This window comes from Mercenaria mercenaria, unplaced genomic scaffold, assembly GCF_021730395.1.
Source record: "Mercenaria mercenaria strain notata unplaced genomic scaffold, MADL_Memer_1 contig_4470, whole genome shotgun sequence".
NCBI lineage: Eukaryota > Metazoa > Mollusca > Bivalvia > Venerida > Veneridae > Mercenaria > Mercenaria mercenaria.
Window position 1 is genome coordinate 8,479 of NW_026462700.1, and position 18,316 is coordinate 26,794.

The 18,316-nt window shown below is 36.0% G+C and overlaps 1 protein-coding gene across 1 annotated transcript; it reads right to left on the reverse strand.

The window, feature by feature from the left end:
• Nucleotides 1-17,614, reverse strand: LOC123563906 (neuroendocrine convertase 2-like). Its single transcript, XM_045357056.2, has 9 exons — nt 17,339-17,614; nt 16,688-16,774; nt 6,866-6,964; nt 4,684-4,821; nt 4,185-4,273; nt 2,406-2,494; nt 1,452-1,645; nt 611-711; nt 1-49 (listed from the first exon to the last, which is right to left on the reverse strand). Exons 4-9 carry the CDS (start codon nt 4,789-4,791, stop codon nt 1-3), a joined length of 630 nt encoding a protein of 209 aa, XP_045212991.2. The 5' UTR covers nt 4,792-4,821; nt 6,866-6,964; nt 16,688-16,774; nt 17,339-17,614.
• Nucleotides 17,615-18,316: the final 702 nt, after the last annotated feature.

Sequence of the window (18,316 nt, forward strand, 5' to 3'; positions counted from 1 at the left end):
TCAGCTGCGTTCGTTGTTATATTTGTTGATTCTTGTTAACAATCCACGTCTGAAGAATAAACAATTAAATCTTGGATGTCTGCCAGTTTCAGCTGCGGTCTAAAATAAGACATTGAAATCTTTTAAAGTAGTTTCTTTGATAGTTAAGACACGTTGTGACAAATGTAACACATTTTTGTCATTCAAAATTTTGATTTAAATATTTTGAATTGTATTATTCATTTCGGTCCTTCAAATAGAGTTAACTATGGAGGCCTTTTTGGTAAAACTAAAAACTGATGACATTTTCGTATATAAATGTTTTTCTATGAGCTTAATGAAACTCACCATATCTTTTATCATATGATAAAAGTACACATCAGAGAACAACACATTCTTTTCGTGACATTTACTGATGGTTTCGAAGATTCAAACCCATTTCCTGACATTTGAGTTATTAGATTTATGACCATATTAGATATTGCTCAAATAGATATTATTACTATTATCATTATTATTATCATAGCTATTTATAATACAAAATGTAATTAATTTGATTGGTTAATATAAGTCTGAGAAGACAGTTGAAATAATATTTTGTGTGCTATATATACCCAAGCTATACTCCTACCTTGCTTCTAAGGCTAACGCTATAATTCCGGCAACATTCGCGGTTGCAGCAGATACTCCCACAAAACCTGTTACGCATTTATTCCAAAATGACGTAGTAAGCTGGAATTGAAAAGGCAAGATACTGTTGTTCAAATCTGTCTCCTTTAGCTAGTTTTACTGTTGTTGTTGGATTACAACAGGCGTAATAATATTTATTAGAATTTAATTTTTAAAAAGGCCTCAAAAACGCTAAACACTATACATTGCACATTGTATTTGATATCTATGTGACCAGTATTCAACAATTTAATCGAGAGTTTATTCTGATTTTTTTGCAGACAATATTATTGCATCAATGTTCATCTCTTGATTGAAAAGAAAATGTAGTTTAAGAGTTGATCAAAAATAGAATGGTAAAATTATAATTGTTTACCATAGAATTGGCAGTGAGATTATTTCCGTTTCGAAGTCCCGAAGTTATTACACTCGCGCATATGACTGAATCACTCGGAACTGTTCCATTTTGTCCAACTGCACTTACTGTGATGGTATACTCGTTATTAGCTAGCTCATTTCCTGGAGGACCGACAGGAAACACCTGTACAGCTCCTAGCCCTCTTCGGCCTTAACATCGCAAAAACATGTATATACATTATTCTACTTAAGTTCTTAATTCTAGTTTTTCCTATAACTATTATACAATATGTAAGCTATCGAGTATCTAGTATCAAAATATTATAGGTCGTTCATTGTACATTTATATGTTTGAATTGCATGATAGAAAAGTTAATATCTTATTATATTTGTTTATGTTCGACAATGATTTTGTTAAGAAAATATGAAGAAGGACGTCTACTAACCGTTTTTGCACTACTCCTCATGGCTTCTCTGCGATCAAGACCAATCTCTGAAAACGGCTCGGTTGGTCCCCAGGAGTTTGAATAAATGTCAGTTTTGTCTGGACCGTAAACGTGAGATCTGGCCATCATGTCAGAACTTGACCAGGCATGAGTATGCTTAGGATAGTCTCTGTAGGCTCCAAACATTTTAAGCGCTAAAATATAATACATATCTTTCAGTGTAAATTTAGATGTTGCTGTTTTGTTTTTAAACATAAACGGAAATAAAGGACAGAACATTGATAAATCATGTTATGGTAATTAATTAAAACATTTGTTGCTTGTTAAAACACTTTAGGAAGAAATCATGTTAATGGTTTTGCTACTTGTGCATGTACAAGAATATTGAAACATGTAAAAATAAAAGAACTCGAAGTGTTTGATAGAAATATATGCGTCATTTTACATGTAATCAGACAAAAATCATTAACCACATATATTTTTCATTAAGTCAACGTTATTTTCTTATTTCCATAACCATAACATGTTTACAATTTTCCAGCAGCTCACACAATTTACATGTTTAGCTTCTTTAAAGTTTCTTCGAATGAATTTCATTGTATGTTTATTATACTACAATAACTTCGAACGAAATGATATTCGTCTTAAGCGACAATGCAATTGCAGATCTGATACTGGTTTTGTGAGACTATTAATAGAGAATACAAAAATTCTTGTTATTCATCAGTATTTGAAACCAGAGCTGAGACATCTATAAAACTAAGAAAGTTATCTTTAACTTCAATAGACGTTGTTCTACAGTGGTAACATTTTGCATCATGTTGGCTTCGTCTAATTACAAACATTTGATTCTGTCAATAACATTTGAATGTTATATCAACGGTGACATTGTTGAATAAACTCAGTTTAGTATGCTATAGCGAAAGTTCAAATAAACATTGACAAGTTCAATACCGGCAATGGATGCATTAAAGGCAATTCCTGCGCTACAGACTTCGTTTCCTTTTACAGCAGCAATGAGGCTGGCACATCTATTTCCATGGCTGCAATGTTTCAGATAATTGTAAAGTTTCATTTTCAACTGCATTGTAACAAATGCCGAAAGGGCATCTGGCGTGGATTCTATTACTGTAAGCAATACAGACAGACAGTACCTTTCGCTTTTAATATGTACCACCTAGAAGTACCCTTAGCCCATGATTATTTTTATATCAAAATAAACAATATTTTCAAAGATCTTAGAAAAGATATGCATGTTGTCTTTATATTGTCATTATGCTTATTCCTATTTACTCAAGTCAGAGGGTCAACCGTCATATTTTCCATGTAATTCATTTATCTGTAATGAACATAAGTTAAAAGGTAAGGAAAGCCTGTAAATAAGTTAATTTTATATGAAAGCCATCATCAAGCCTTTCATAACGCTGAAAGAATTTTTAAAATCGGACAACTATTGAAAAAGATATGGCAGTTTGAAATTCAAGAAAATGGCTGATAATGGAGGCAGCCATTTTAGTGTGTTTATGACGTCATTTACACGCTACTGAATAATTGATTTAGCAAATAACCTTTTAAAAGACTAATTTTCATATTTTTCTTGAGTGTAATGTGTAAAACATGATAATTTCTTTCATTATAGCAGGAAAAAGTAGAGATTTTTTTTAAAGTAATAAGTAAATGCAGTTCAAGTGTGTCTAAAAACTTATAAAATCCGCAATTATGTTTTTTGTTGCTATGGAAACAAAATGGCAGCCAATTTGACCAAATATTTAAATGCTCATAACTTTCTCATTTTTACTCCGATTTTGAAAATTCTTTCACTTCTTTAAATAATTTAAGAAATCCCAGCTGAAAAAAATTAACATACGAACAACGTTGCCTTTCCCTTTAATTCAATTTATAAATTACTGTTGATAAAAACTGAATTGTAAATTGTTTAAAATGTTATAGTTATATCAGAAACTGTAACAGAACTTGTTTGTTTTTTCCAAGCTGTTTTGTTTTCATTTTAATTCTCAACTTACAATTATTTTTTCAAAATGCATAGTTTAACCACTATTTGTATTAGTTATGTTTTCCCATTTGTACAACATTTTCTTGTTGACAATTAAATTGATCCGTCGTAATATACTTATATTTCATCAGATAATGAGTTGGACTGGGAGTTTCATAATGTTTGTATCTCGCCTTGTTGTAACTAGATACACATGTCACACTAATAAAATAATTACTTACTTACTTACTCGCTCATAGCGATAAGTATGCAGGCAGGCCGTTAGAACCATGTCACTCACTCACTCACTTGAGCTACATTTTCTCGCCTTTATCACCATAGCATGTGGTTTAATGTGAATAAGCATTGTAATAGATTGACATAATGACAAGATAATAAGAAATCATGAAAATATGTAAACAACCAGGTGCGAAATTAGTATTTACCATATGGCTGTTGTTCATACATTTAGTTCCATTTCATATATTTGATATTTATCCCTTATCATGCTGCCTTTGCGACCAGTGTAGATCTTGATTAGTCTGCACATCCGTGCAGTCAGATCAGGATCTGCACTGTTTACCATTCAGTCAGTATGTATCTTTTTGGTAAGCACCCCTTTGAACTGTTAATGGTACTGTCCAAATTGAAAGATGGACAAGTTCATTTTAGAAAATTAGCGGGGTAAGAGTTAAGGCCTATCGTAAAATGTGTGCAAAAGGAACATTTAGGAAACTTACTCAGTAAATGATTCCTCCCTGTATGAATGTAAATACTCTGGTGTTACATTCGTTGAATTGTTTATAAAATTAAAGCAAAGGTTACCATCCTGTAGCACAAATAATATACGGTTAATAAATACAGTACGCTAAATAATTGAAAACATGACTGGTTCCCTGTTATTATGTTAGTATTTCCCACATAAGCACCATTTCGTCCCTTAAAATCAAATCGATAGATTAATGAATTTATAATTTTGTTGTGATAAAAATGTCAAGATTAGATTAGACTGACTTTGTACAGTTTTCAAAATTTAAAGGAACTACATAAATATATACAACCCGGTGATAACAAACCGAAATACCCAGTAAGTTCCAAAACTGCCACACAAAGCCTTGATAGCTTTTTGTAGAAAGATTTCTCAACATGTACAATTCGACATACTTCTTCCAAATGAAGTGAGAGTATCAAACTCGGTCATAATAACTCCAGTAAAAGCTCGTTTGACAACATACTTACAATATTTGGCTGGAGATCAATCAAATCTGTATTTATGCCTATATCAGTTACGGCAACCACAACGCCCTTTCCACTATAGCCACGTGACCATGCATTCTCGACGCCCATCCCGTAGTAATGGTCACATACTAGATTTGGCTGGTCAAGATAAAACACAACTGCATTTTAGGCTTTTTAGAGTGCAGTATGCTGGCAAATTTTAGATTTTTGATTTTTTTTTAGCTCACCTGTCACATAGTGACAAGGTGACCTTTTGTGATCACCCTTCGTCCGTCGTTTGTGCGTCCACGGGTGCGTCCGTCCGTCAACAATTTCGTGTCTGCACGATAGTGGTTTCGTTTATGATTTTATTTTAACCAAACTTGCACACAACTTGTATCACCATAAGATCTCGGTTCCTTTCTTGAACTGGCTAGATCCCATTATGGGTTCCAGAGTTATGGTCCCTGAAAGGGCCAAAATTAGCTATTTTTACCTTGTCTGCACAATAGCAGCTTTATTTATGACTTGATTGGTACCAAATTGGCACACAACTTGTATCACCATAAGATCTTGGTTCCTTTCTTGAACTGGCCAGATTCCTTTATAGGTTCCAGAGTAATGGCCCCTGAAAGGGCCAAAATTAGCTATTTTGACCTTGTCTGCATAATAGCAGCTTCATTTATGATTTTGTTTTAACCAAACTTGCACACAACTTGTATCACCATAAGATCTTGGTTTTTTTCTTGAACTGGCGAGATTCCATTATGGGTTCCAGAGTGATGGCCCCTGAAAGGGCCAGAATTAGCTGTTTTGACCTTGTCTGCACAATAGCAGCTTCATTTATGATTTGAATTTAATCAAACTTGCACAAAACTTGTGTCACCATAAGGTCTTGGTTCTTTTGTTGAACTGGCCAGATGCCATAATGGGTTCCAGAGTTATGGCCCCCGAAAGGGCCAAAATTAGCTATTTTGACCTTGTCTGCACAATAGCAGCTTCATTTATGACTTGATTTTAACCAAACTTGCACACAACTTGTATCACCACAAGATCTTGCTTCCTTTCTTGAACTGGCCAGATTCCGCCATGGGTTCTAGAGTTATGGCCCCTTAAAGGTCCAAAATTGGCTATTTTGGCTTTTGCAGCCATATAGAGACTTCATTTATGGTTTTATTTGATACAAACTTCCAAAATATCTTCAACAACAATAAATCTTGGATTCCATGACAAATCAGATCCAATCGTAGGTTCCAGAGTTATTTTGTATCTGATTACCTCCCCTGATTGTAATCAAAATGGATTTATATCAGTAAGTACTTATAGGACTTATTTGAAATTTCATTATTGTCATAAGTTGGACTGAGCCAATCAGGGTAGATAACTATGGACTGATTTTATGTCAAATTACCTCCCTTTATTTCAAATTAAAATGGGTATATCGCCGTAACTAAAGAAGATACTGATATGAAATTTCATCTATGTCAACAGTTTTATTTGGCAGATCCTTCTTTTAGTTCATTTACAATATTTTTTTTAATTACTTCCCTTTTACGTTACTATAAATAGCTTATTTTTAGTAACTTTTTTATTATTGGCTATAGGGAAAAACCGAGACCACTTTTCTGTGGTACAATACGGATGGAACCTCCAATTTTAGGTGTATTTTGACATATCTGTACCTTGTAAGATTTTTTCTTTTTTGTTAAATTTCTTCCCCTTGTTGTTACTGTCCTTTGGACTTAGATATTTTTTCTGAGGACCTTCTTGTCCTCAAGGTCAATGATAACAGGTGAGCGATATTGGGCCATCATGGCCCTCTTGTTTAGATTTAACTCTTAAAATAACCTGGGCGTTCTCTTACACTTTCATTTTCAGCATTCTTGTTTACCCAAAGCAAACCTTTACCTACAGTTTGTAGCAATTGCAACAGGTCAAGTTCGATGAACACAGGCATTATGAAAATAACTCGCATATCTATTTTAGAAAATAAGTATCTTATTTAGACATACCTATCAATAAGAGGTGAAACATAAAATAAAACATTTCTATTTTTTTTTCTAACATATTGCCTGATCTGATACGGCATTGCTTAAAACCAACTCAACATTATTCAGGGTTAGGAAAGAAAGTAAGTGAACATGATTTAATTTTGTCGCTGTTCTGGTTTGAAATAAAGTTTGAACATTCAAGTTGAACTTACCTGTACTAGATCTTCAAAATACGTTTGGTTTTGGTCTAAAGATGTTTCGTTTGTTCTAATAACCTCAATGTAGTTCTTCACTTGTTCTATTTCAATTAACTATAAATTTAAGATGAAGAATTATATCTGTCAACTATGCAGATTTTAGTCATGGTCATAACATATAAAAGTGCTTTTATGACATACTCGTTTCTATTCCCCGTTAAGTTACAGTGGTACCGGAAACGTGAACATTTTTCAATACACTGACGCCTGAATTTCATATCAGGTGTGTGATGTTATTTAATGTGTGTTGTTGCATTAATTATTTTCTTATTTAGTTCAGTTTCTTCTTCTTCTTCTTCGTTTGTGAATACACTGACAGACCAGTAGCCTCAATGAAGCTAGTGGTTTTCCGCAGATCCTCAATGCCTCCATACAGTTTCTGGTGGATTGAGATATTTATCGGCCAAGTTGCAGCTCGCTCCTAGTCATGCCTTTTACATCTCTGAAGTATATGCTCCGTAGTCTGATCTTCCTCACCACATGGACAAGTTGGTGATGGTGCCAGTCTGTATTTCTTGTACATATGAGCATTGAGCTTGTTGTGCACTGAGCGAAGCCTGACCAGCATCACTTGTTCAGACCGATCAAGGAGATGAAAAGCATCTTCCTCAATCCTTGGTCTCATTAGTGCCTTGATGATGGTGACTTTATCTTGTAACTCACAGGCGTTGTTGGTTGTTCTGACTGAGTTCCTAGCTTAGCCAGTTGGTCTGCCTCTTCATTGCCTGCAAGTCCACAATGGGATGGAATCCACTGAAGTACTACTTTGCAGGAAATACTCAAGCTCTGCATTCTCCTGGCTAGCTGCGGAGCTTTATTGTTGATCAGAGCTTCCATAACAGACAGTGCATCTGTGAGAAAGATGACTGAGGAGCTTTCTTCTGTCTTCAACCATTGAGACGGCCTTCATGAGTGCTTCAGTCTCTGCCTTGTAATTGCTACAGTGCTTTCCTGTGGCTGCATGTGGTATTTCTCTCTTGCCAGATGGGTATTGAATGACAACTCCTGCTCCTCCATCTTTGATGGCGCATGTGGCTGATTCATCTGTATAGACATGAGTCCATGTTTCCGGAGGATATTCTTCATTGATCATACATGTAGCAAGTGTGAGGCTCTTCCGAATACCTTCATCCTCTTGCTTCCCGCGGTCAAGACAAGGAACAGCAAGTCTCACAGTCACTGCAGACAGATCATTCGCTAGAGGGTTCATAATGTTTTCACTACCTAGGGGAGTCGTTGGTATGTTCAGCTCAGTTTTGAACTCTCGGATACCTGTTAGCTTCTCCATGAAGAAGATGGGTGTAGACATTGTAGCACCTGTCATGCTTGGTTTTGAACCTTGTCTAGAGCCTGTTGGTTAGTTTTGGCAGTAGTGGACCAGGCAGTTGAGCTATACTCTATGTGGGGTCTCACTGTTCCCTGATTTACTGTCTTCAGTATTTACTTCCCTTCTGCTTGGCTAATGTGGGGGTTTCCAGGTTAGCCGTTTGTCAAAGGTCACTCCAAGGTATTTTGCCTCGTCTGCTTCAGTCAGCGAAGTATTTCCCATCTTGATTTTACCCGCCCTCTGCTTTGACGACAGGGAAAATAGTGAAGTGGACGATTTCTCTGTATTGATCGAGACACACCAATCTTCAGCCCAATGTGAAAGCTTGTTGATGGCTTCTTGTATCCTGTGTGTGGCTGTTGTGGCATGTTCTTCCTTACACCATAACACCAGGTCGTCAGCGTACAGTGCAGCCTTAACTCCTTTCGGTAGTTCAGGCACCAGATCATTGATGAAAAGCAGAAAGAGTGTAGGGGATAAGACTCCACCTTGCGGGACACCATGACGCAACAGGAACTTCCTACTGCTGGCATGTTCTTAGCTTACTCTTGCTCTCCTGTTATAGAGTTATGACTTAATCCACCTCAGCATGTGACTTCCTACTCCACTCCTCGTCAGTTTGACGAGGAGTCCATCAGTCCAGACTTTGTCGAACGCTACTGCAGATCAATCCATGCTGTAAGCACGATTTTCTGCTCTTTGAAGGAGTCCTCTATCTCTTGAGATAGATAAGTGGTCTGGTCCTCAGTGGAGTGGAATTGTCTGAACCCAGCATGTTGCGTTGCGAGTAAGTTGTTAGTCTCCATGTCTTCAGGCGTGCATTCACAATCCTCTCCATGGTCTTTCCAACACAGCTGGTTAGGCTGATAGGACGGTAGCTTGCAGCCTACTTTGGATCTTTCCCTTTCTTATGGATGGGGTTCATGACTGCCTCTTTCCATATCTGTGGAAGCAGTCCTTGTGTCCAGCTGTAGTTGTAAATTTCCAGGAGTTTGCACATTGCTAGATGTGTCAGCATTTCATTTGTGACTCCATCTGGTCCAGGAGACTTCTTTGTCTTCAACTGTCTAAGAGCTGTCTGTAGCTTATGTAGTTTAAGACTCTGTTTCATGCATTCTGGTGTCACTTGGCTTGTCTGCCTGTCCCTTTTTTCTCTTCGGGCTTCCCCTTGCCGTTCCCTGTTGATTGGGATGTTAGAAACATCTTTGTAGTTGGAGACAAAAGTGTTAGCCGCTTGTTTACCTTCAACAGTTCACCATTCTCTTCCAAAGTTCCTGAGCCTCTTCCGGTGTCTTCATCGTTCAGTTGTCTCGTCAATCTCCACAGCTTTTGGCCATCTCGTTCTAGGTTGAGCGAGGCTTGTATCTTCAACTCTTCCTCTGTACTTCCAGTTTGTGCCTGAGGAATTTGTAGAGAAAGGTTACTTTCTTGTGAGGTATTGTTTTCTGCTTCCTCCCTGGCTTCTGATAACTTTGCCTGTAGATTCTCCAACTCATCACTCCAGTAGGACTTATAGTCCTTTCTTGCTTCCTTTGGAATGGCGCTGTAAGCAGCCTTTAGTATACTGGCGTTGAAGTCTTTGACAACCCGGTTGATGTCTCTACCTTCCACTCTGATGTCTTTGCAGAGCTCATCACTCAGACTTTGGTGAAAGGCCCATCTGGCCTTCTTGTAGTTCCATCTGGGGATGTTATGTGAAGTAGAGGCTATACGGTCCATAGTAAGATGGACTGGGCGATGATCGCTTCCTCTTAGTTGCTCATCGACTTCCCGCTTGACATGTCCATGTATGTCATCAGTACATAAAGAAAGATCAGGGGTTGACGTTGTTCGCCAGCTTCTGGAGTAAAAATTTGGGGGGTCCTCCGGCCTGTTGATGAGGTTAAGCTTGTTATCATCTTGCCAGGTCTCCACTTCCTCTCCACGTTTATCAAGGTGGTCATATCCCCATCTTTGTGAGTGACTGTTAAAGTCTCCTACAATGATGAACCTGGTTTCATCAGTTGTAAATTTGTCCAGGGACAAAGCTTTGTCACTTGGAGTGTATATATTCACAAGGTTCAAATTGAACTCGTTCTTTCTTAGGCTCAGAACTTGGAACTCAGAGTCATCCATATGCATGTTGGTCTGGACAGCACTGATGTTGTTCCTGGCCAATGTCATGATGCCTCCTTTTCGTCTGCTAATTCTGTCACAGCGGAAACACTGGTATCCTCTGACTTTGAAAGATTTCTCTGGTTGTAGGTGAGTAGTTTCCTGTATGCAACAGACATTGATGTCTTTCTCATGGAGGATATGCTCAAGTTCAGCTTTCTTGTTGAAGACACCCTCCGTATACCAATGCATCGGATTGGTTCTTCTCCTTTGTAAGTTCCTCCTCCTCTTCGCATGTTTTGGATTGAAGGAGGGACCCCCAGTAGCTGTGGGTGGACTCTGTCGAGGCTCAGAGCCCGGCACTGAATCTCCCTGGAGGGACTTCGGAGATTCAGTACCACATTGTTGAATACCTGATGGCTGTGTAGTCATAGCGATATTGCATGGTGATGTGGTTTGTTAAGAGAGTGCCAACGGCCCAGCACCTCTGTCTTCAACTCTCTAGGTTTCTGTCGGGGTTACCTCACCCTTAGTTCCGAGTTCATACCCTACCCTGGGAACACAGGGGCTATTTGCCCCATAGCTGGGAGTCTGTTCATAGGCATCAGGACGTGTTCACACACCGGTGGGCCTGGCATGCCATATGTCTGGGGCAGACCTCCTCCGATTCCCCTGTAGTTCTGCCTGAGGCCGCAAGGTGCTCAGTTACCGTGTGGCGCCAACTGGGAGGCACTGCAAAGGGGCTTGTCTGCAGAGAGGCTATGTACTGGCAGGGAAGACTTACGCACTCGGCTTCTTTTTCACCAGAAGGCTAGCCAGCGGCGGAGACTGAAAGCGGAAGGTGACATGCACACAACACACAGCACACCACACTCGACGCATCAGGAGACCAATGCCGCACTGATTTAGTTCAGTATTTTCAACCTTATCCAGGCTATTGAACAAATGCATAATATTTACATTATATTTATGCGTGTAGATACGTATGTAATAAAAAATGCTATCATCTTTGCATCAGGAAATATGCACTCTTTCTATAGCGGAAGAATATTGCACTCCTGAAGTCGCACAATATTTCCGCTACAGAACTCGTGCATATTTCCCGATACAAAGCTAATAACTTATTAATATAAAAGGAGTGCGTTTTCGCAACTGATGTTCATGAGCAAATATAGCCAGAATTCTTAAATTGCAATCGAATCTCATTGTTCAGCCAAGATCATACATAATTGAGTGATGCTATATCAATCTCCTAGACTTTAATGGTATTGGATGATAATCTCAATACTACTGAAGAATAAGAAATTATCTAAGTTTGTACGTGTATTGTCATATTCTAATTGATATTTAAAGCTCAAGTAAATACAAGTACAAATATAATTTAATACCAGGGTGTTAATAAGGTTCTTACTGAGGGCATCTGATTGTTTGTAATTAGCTTGATAAATTCAGTAAATAAAATGTATCACTGCATCTATACTAATTAATGTTATCCTATGTTATCATATTGTTTGTACAGATACATGTCCTCATGCTGCCTTTCATTCTGTGTAACAGATGGTATATTAAAAACATGACCTTTTTATATAAATATTTTTACCTTGAAAGCATAATTAAGGTTAAGGAGTATATTTTCGAAACACAGAAATATTTGATAAATGCACAACATCTTTACGATCTACCTGACCATTACATGTCTTGCCGTACTGTCTCATATGTCGGATACTTAAAATATTCTCAAAAAGTTGCCCCTCTTTAAAAATGAATAACATTTGTAAAGAAATAAAATTAAACAATTGCTGAAAACTACGTTCAATCTAGTTATTGGTTATTTCAGCAGTGGGACATTATTGCAAATGCATCGAAACGAAGATATATAACAGTTCTTTGAAAATGGTGAGTTTTAAAAGGCGCTGAACTGTCCGAAAGTGTGGTCCCTTTCTGCAGCCTTTTTCCGGATTCCAATGTGTATATCAGTAAACTGACAGTTATTGTGTAGACTAATATATATGTTTGATAAGCTGTAAAATTTTCATGTAAAACAATCCTTTCTTTCTATGATTTGTTGTTGTTTGATTTTTTGTTTTCTCAAAATGTAAGGCTATGCCTTAAATTGTTGCAAAGTGACAAGATACATTTTTTGTCATTTAAATTTGATTATCTAGGATAGACAGATAAATAAAAAATCTTGTGTATTTTGATCAAATGTCATAGCAGCAAAGTACAATTAACAGGGTATCAAAAAATTAATCAAACTTTTATGACATTCCCTAAATCCCTGAAGAGGTGTAATATCCTAACACTGTTATTATCAGGGTTTACTAAGTTTTGAAATAGTTTGATAAATAAATGTTCATTAATAGAAGAAATGCACTCTTGTTACATATATAAAGACTGTGATGAGCTTATAAAGGGCTGGTGGAAAAAGTAAGTTCTCTCTCTCTCTCTCATGTTCACAAAGAAAATTAGAGGAAAACGAATGTTTTGTTTTCATTTATTTCAACGGACAACTAGAATATTTAAAATCCCTCTCTTTTTCAGTCTTAAGTAACTAAGTGTGTGTAAAAATTCAGAATTAAAATACACGTGTATTGGAAAATGTATGATTTTCCCTATTTAATAAAAAAGCTCTCCCAACAAAGTGTTAAATTACTATTTAAAAAAATGTATTACAAAAGCTCTCTTTTTCTCAATGATTATTGACATATTAAAGTATGAGGTGTCTCTGTATTAGGAATAAGAAAGAAAAGTTCATTGAGTTCATTGAAGTGAAATACTGGGACAGGCTATGAAATAAAAAGAAAACAATAAAATTAAGTAAATGCATGATATAACATACGGCTATTTTGTACTCACTTAAGTAGAACAAAACTTTAATAACATACTAGGCATGCTACAAACCAAATATAAAAGGCAAAGGTCTTGCACTTTCAAATATTAAGATTTTTAAAGTTTTTTCCTACATAAATCTATGTAAAACTTGGGACCTCAAGGACAGAGCCTCTTTTCACCCGAGGGGCATAATTTGGTACAATTTTTGTAGAGAACCACTTGGCTTTGTAACATAAAAATATCAACATCTTAGACCTTGCAGTTTCAGGCAAAAATATTTTCAAAGTTTTCTCCTATACAAGTCTAGATAAAACTAGGGACCCCTGGGGTCGGGCCTTTTTTCACCTCAGGGTAATAATTTGAACAACCTTGGTAGAGGACTACAAAGGCAATATTACATACCAAATATCAAAGGCCTAGGTCTTGTGGTTTCAGTCAAGAAGATTTTTTTTCTATATAAGTCTATGTAAAACTTGGGACTCTCGGGTCTGGGCCCCTTTTCACGAGAGGGGCATAATTTGATCAGTCTTGATAAAGGACATTGAGTGATGTCACACGCCAAATATCGAGGCTCTACACCTTACGGTTTTAGACAAGAAGATTCTTTTAAGTTTTACCTTTAGGTTGCCATGGCAACTAAACTTCTGTGTGGAATTTAATTCTTTGAATAATTTTGCAAGGGGGCCTCCAAGGAATCATTTCTGTAAAGTTTGGTGTAAATCTGCCAAGTGGTTTTGAAGAAGAAGATTTTTTCAGAAATTGTTGACGGACGTACGACGCACGACGGACGACGGATCGAGTAGTCAGATCACGCGCTTAATTAATCATTAAATACTATTATACCATTTAAAAACATTAAACATAATTCTATGAAGAAAAGTGGTGAAATAGATCTGTTAAATGTCGTTGCTAATAAGGTCTTTATAAATACGAAAGTCATAGGATTTGATAAATTCATTTATTTTGGGACCGCACACAGTGCACACAGACTTTTGAGATAAAGTGTAAAAAGCCACGACATAGTTGTTATCTTGCAAAGAGGGTTATGTCCATATATAAATTAAAATTGAAATACATTTTCTCTTCTCTTTAATTCACTGAATAACCTGCGCGTTGTAAGTATTGTATGATATGTTTGCTTTTAGGCAACCGATTATGTTTCAAACGTTCAGCCATGCACTCTTTAAGCTACGAAACATGCATGCACTCTGCAATTAAACACACGATCTGGTATTTATAAAGCAATACAAAATGTAGTTGTTAAAGTAACATTTTCATGTTTTTATGAACATATTTTAAAAAACACATATTTTACATCATAATTATATTAATCAGAATCTAGGAAACTTGGACAAAACTAAGACTGAAAAGGAGAAGCCGAAACGTGGGGGAAGAAATGACCAATTTGAAAGCGTCAAGGGATAGGAAATGACCAAAATGGGGACTTGTTGACAAGGGGACGAGTTGACTGTGTAAATCGATTTTGGGAGGTCATTCCATTTCAGAAATGGCAGGTTTGTAGTCGAATTCACTACCGAGGGGATTCAGGTTTATGATGTAAGCTATTTCAATTTGAGTCTTGCAACGGATTATGCTGCCTAACAATACAGCTCAGAGTACCTGCACACTCCGTAATAAAATATTATCTATTACATTCAAAAAGCTGTAGACCTTCCACCAATCAAAATGAACAGTTTTAATCAGCTGTTATGACCTTCACCCCAGATATATACAGGAAGTAAACGAGGAGACACAAGTCAGCAGGTGTATTTCACTATGCGACACGTTTATTGATATCGTTAATCAAACCATCTCATTATTTAATGTCAATGCTACAAATTGACTTAATTCTAACAAGCTGTACAAAATGATATTTAAGGACATTTAGGTGGTAATTAAATGCAGACGCCATACAATAACTTTACACGTGTTTATTCTATAAACAGCCTATTGAAATTTGTATTTTAAAAACAAAAATGTTTAGAAATAGTTGTCTATTATATCTATTCATCGTTACGGAATATGCCTGCTAATTTCGATATTAAAACACAAACGCACGCACGCATGCACGCACACATGCACAATTCCTATATATATATATAATAATTTGGAAAAAAAATGATATTCAGAAACACCTTCCTCCGAATGTATGCCCATGAAAAGTAATTTTTATTTTTATTTAGAACTTTACAGTCTGTAAGTACTTAATCATACGGTAAGCTTGTGAGACACAGAGAATAACAGGCTACTGTCTTTTGATATCAATGTTATCAGGTCGAGGCTGATATGAGCTGGAAGGGGTAAGGGACTTTAAAGTGTAATCACTAAATTTACACTGATCCAAAAATGATAATTAACTGTTCCGAGAATAATATTTAACACAAATACTTTTGCTAATAGACTTAATAATAAAATGTGCATGCCTTAAATTAGGCATAAATCAAGAATAAGTATATCATACATTGTCAAGATTAGTGTATTGTAAACCTTTCCAAAAATCGATCCATGTAAACATTGTGATGTCATGATGAACGTTTCACAATGACGTCATTCAGTGCTATTGTCTGTGTGATAAATGTAGAAACAACCATATTCAAGGGAATTTGTTGATATTACAGAATCTATTTAGAAAACTGTTGTGCAACATCGAAACTGAATTCTGAAAAAAAAAAATCTGGAAGGAAACTGATGTAAAACCCAGTCCGTCGATATGGGAGGTGCTTAATTTTGATATAATGACCTGATATCAAAATAAAACATCAGGCAAGTGATATCAGGTACTTTTCATAGTAGTTGCATGATAAAATGATAATAACGGATCTTGACATATCTGATCTATGCATTATTAATATGAGCAAAAACTAATATGCGGTATTCCTTTTTCTTGACTTAAATGTATCAGTTTAGCAAGTGATTTACTCAGCATGTTTAAAATACTATTTTTTAAAATAAAGTTCACCTAAGGAAAATATCAATTATTGGTATCTTAATGCCAATAAGTATTAGTTGCACGTGCACCAAAAGAGATACGAGATGATCGTTTAAACCTATGTACTTGGTTAGCATACGGTTTCAATCATGCAAAATAAATTTGTTATCGTGTCATTGACTGATACCAAGAATGACTCATCCATTATTGGCAGCTTTATTTTTCCACCCGCACAAATAATTGCCCACTGCGGTAAATATTAGAGTATGTATCATTATTATTATTATCATTATATTGTCAACTCCCGGCATAAATATTAACGAAAATATTAATCAAGTTGTAGGAACAATTCAATAATCTATTTCCAATTTTTATTTGTTTGGCTTATATGTAAAATATTCCAAAATCATTGTTTCACATTTATGGCAGCGTAAAAAAGTACGTTTTGAGTTTAATTACTAAATTTAAAATTCAAATCGTACTGTTACTAATTATATTCATCAAAATGTGAAAATATTATCGATTATATACTTGTTTAAAAAATGTGAAATGGTATTTAACAGGAAAGAAGCTGAAACTAGCAAGAATTACCTACCTGATTTTTAAACTTCCTTTTTACATCTCCAATCGCATCATTTATGGCTCTGCCTTTGTATTGGAATATGAAGGTTGTGGGAGTTATCTTCAAAGTAAATTCATTGTTTGCAAAAATGATTTATTTAAGAATCAACCTAAATGTATGCAAATATGTTACTGTCTTAGTTATGCTAATTGTAGGTATCTACGATAATAACATAACATGACGATATGGACAAAATCTATGCAAAATTTCCAAGATTTCTTAAAAAATGGCATGGATATGAGAAAAATGGTTCTGCGTTTAATATGTTATACTTCTTTTTAACCAACAACACAGCAAACATCTTGAAAATATTGGTCGTTTTAGGAGACTATTTGAGCCGCGCCATGAGAAAACCAACATAGTGACTTTGTGACCAGCATGGATCCAGACCAGCCTGCACGTCCGCGCAGTCTGGTCAGGATCCATGCTGTTCGCTTTAGAAGCATATTGTAATTAGAGAAACTGTTAACGAACAGCATGGATCCTGACCAGACTGCGCGGATGCGCAGGCTGGTCTGGATCCATGCTGGTCGCAAAGCCACTATGTTGGTTTTCTCATGACGCGGCTCAATTGTAGATTATATCATTTCCAAAATAATATTTTTTTGATCTCTATATACATACCTGGTAGAGTTTATTCCAGTGAGATTTCTCAAGGTCCTCAAAAACGTTATCATTGAGTTCTTTTGAAAACAAAAAAAACAACAAATTTCTCAGAAGATTTCTCTTTTTCCAGAATATACTGGAGAGAAATCATTGTCATATGAAACAGTAAAACTATTGGCATGAAAGTGTAACCATTCATCATTGCTGTTTAAAGAAACTACTGCACGATATAACATACCATTGTACTTATCAGTTTTTTTTTTAAATCTTATGTGAACAGGTACGAGTCATAGTTTTTTTTATCTACTTAGGATGTCATGTGTTTATTTAGTTCTTATGTCATCGTTAAAATAGATAAACGTTTATTCTTTAAAGGCCAAAACACTTCAGGTAAAATTATCTTTAGATTGTTACATAAGAGCAAAAAAAATAATGCATTGCCACCACACTGTAACATTATGTATGTGTGGCCATCGGTGCTCTTACTTTTACACATTGCAATATATTTGGTGATTTAAAATTTAGAATAGAAGACATATTAATGCTTCATAGTTAGAGTGAGTTTTAGAGTTGCGCAGAAAGAAATGAAATAAGGTATTTATCCCTTACATGAGCATAATATCAGTACCAAGCACACGAGAGTAGCATACTTTAAGAATCTTTCAGTGGTTGTTGGTGTGGACCAAAATATCCAGCTGAAGGGTATTACCACAAAACAGATACCCATGAGCCGGATACTCCCATCCACAAATTGCGATCAGATTTTGATACCGTATTTTGAATTATAGAAGAAAAAAATAAAACGACTAGCTCTTGATTCTTGTAGAAGCGTCTGAATTTACGCATTAATTCATTAATGACGCATTTATCAATATTGTCATTTACAACGCGAGGGTCATAATGAATTCCTGTAACCCTTGGTGTAAGAGGAATGCTTCCAACACTTGAAAATACAGGAAACTCCTGTCTGGCATGCAAGAGAGATATAATCAGAAA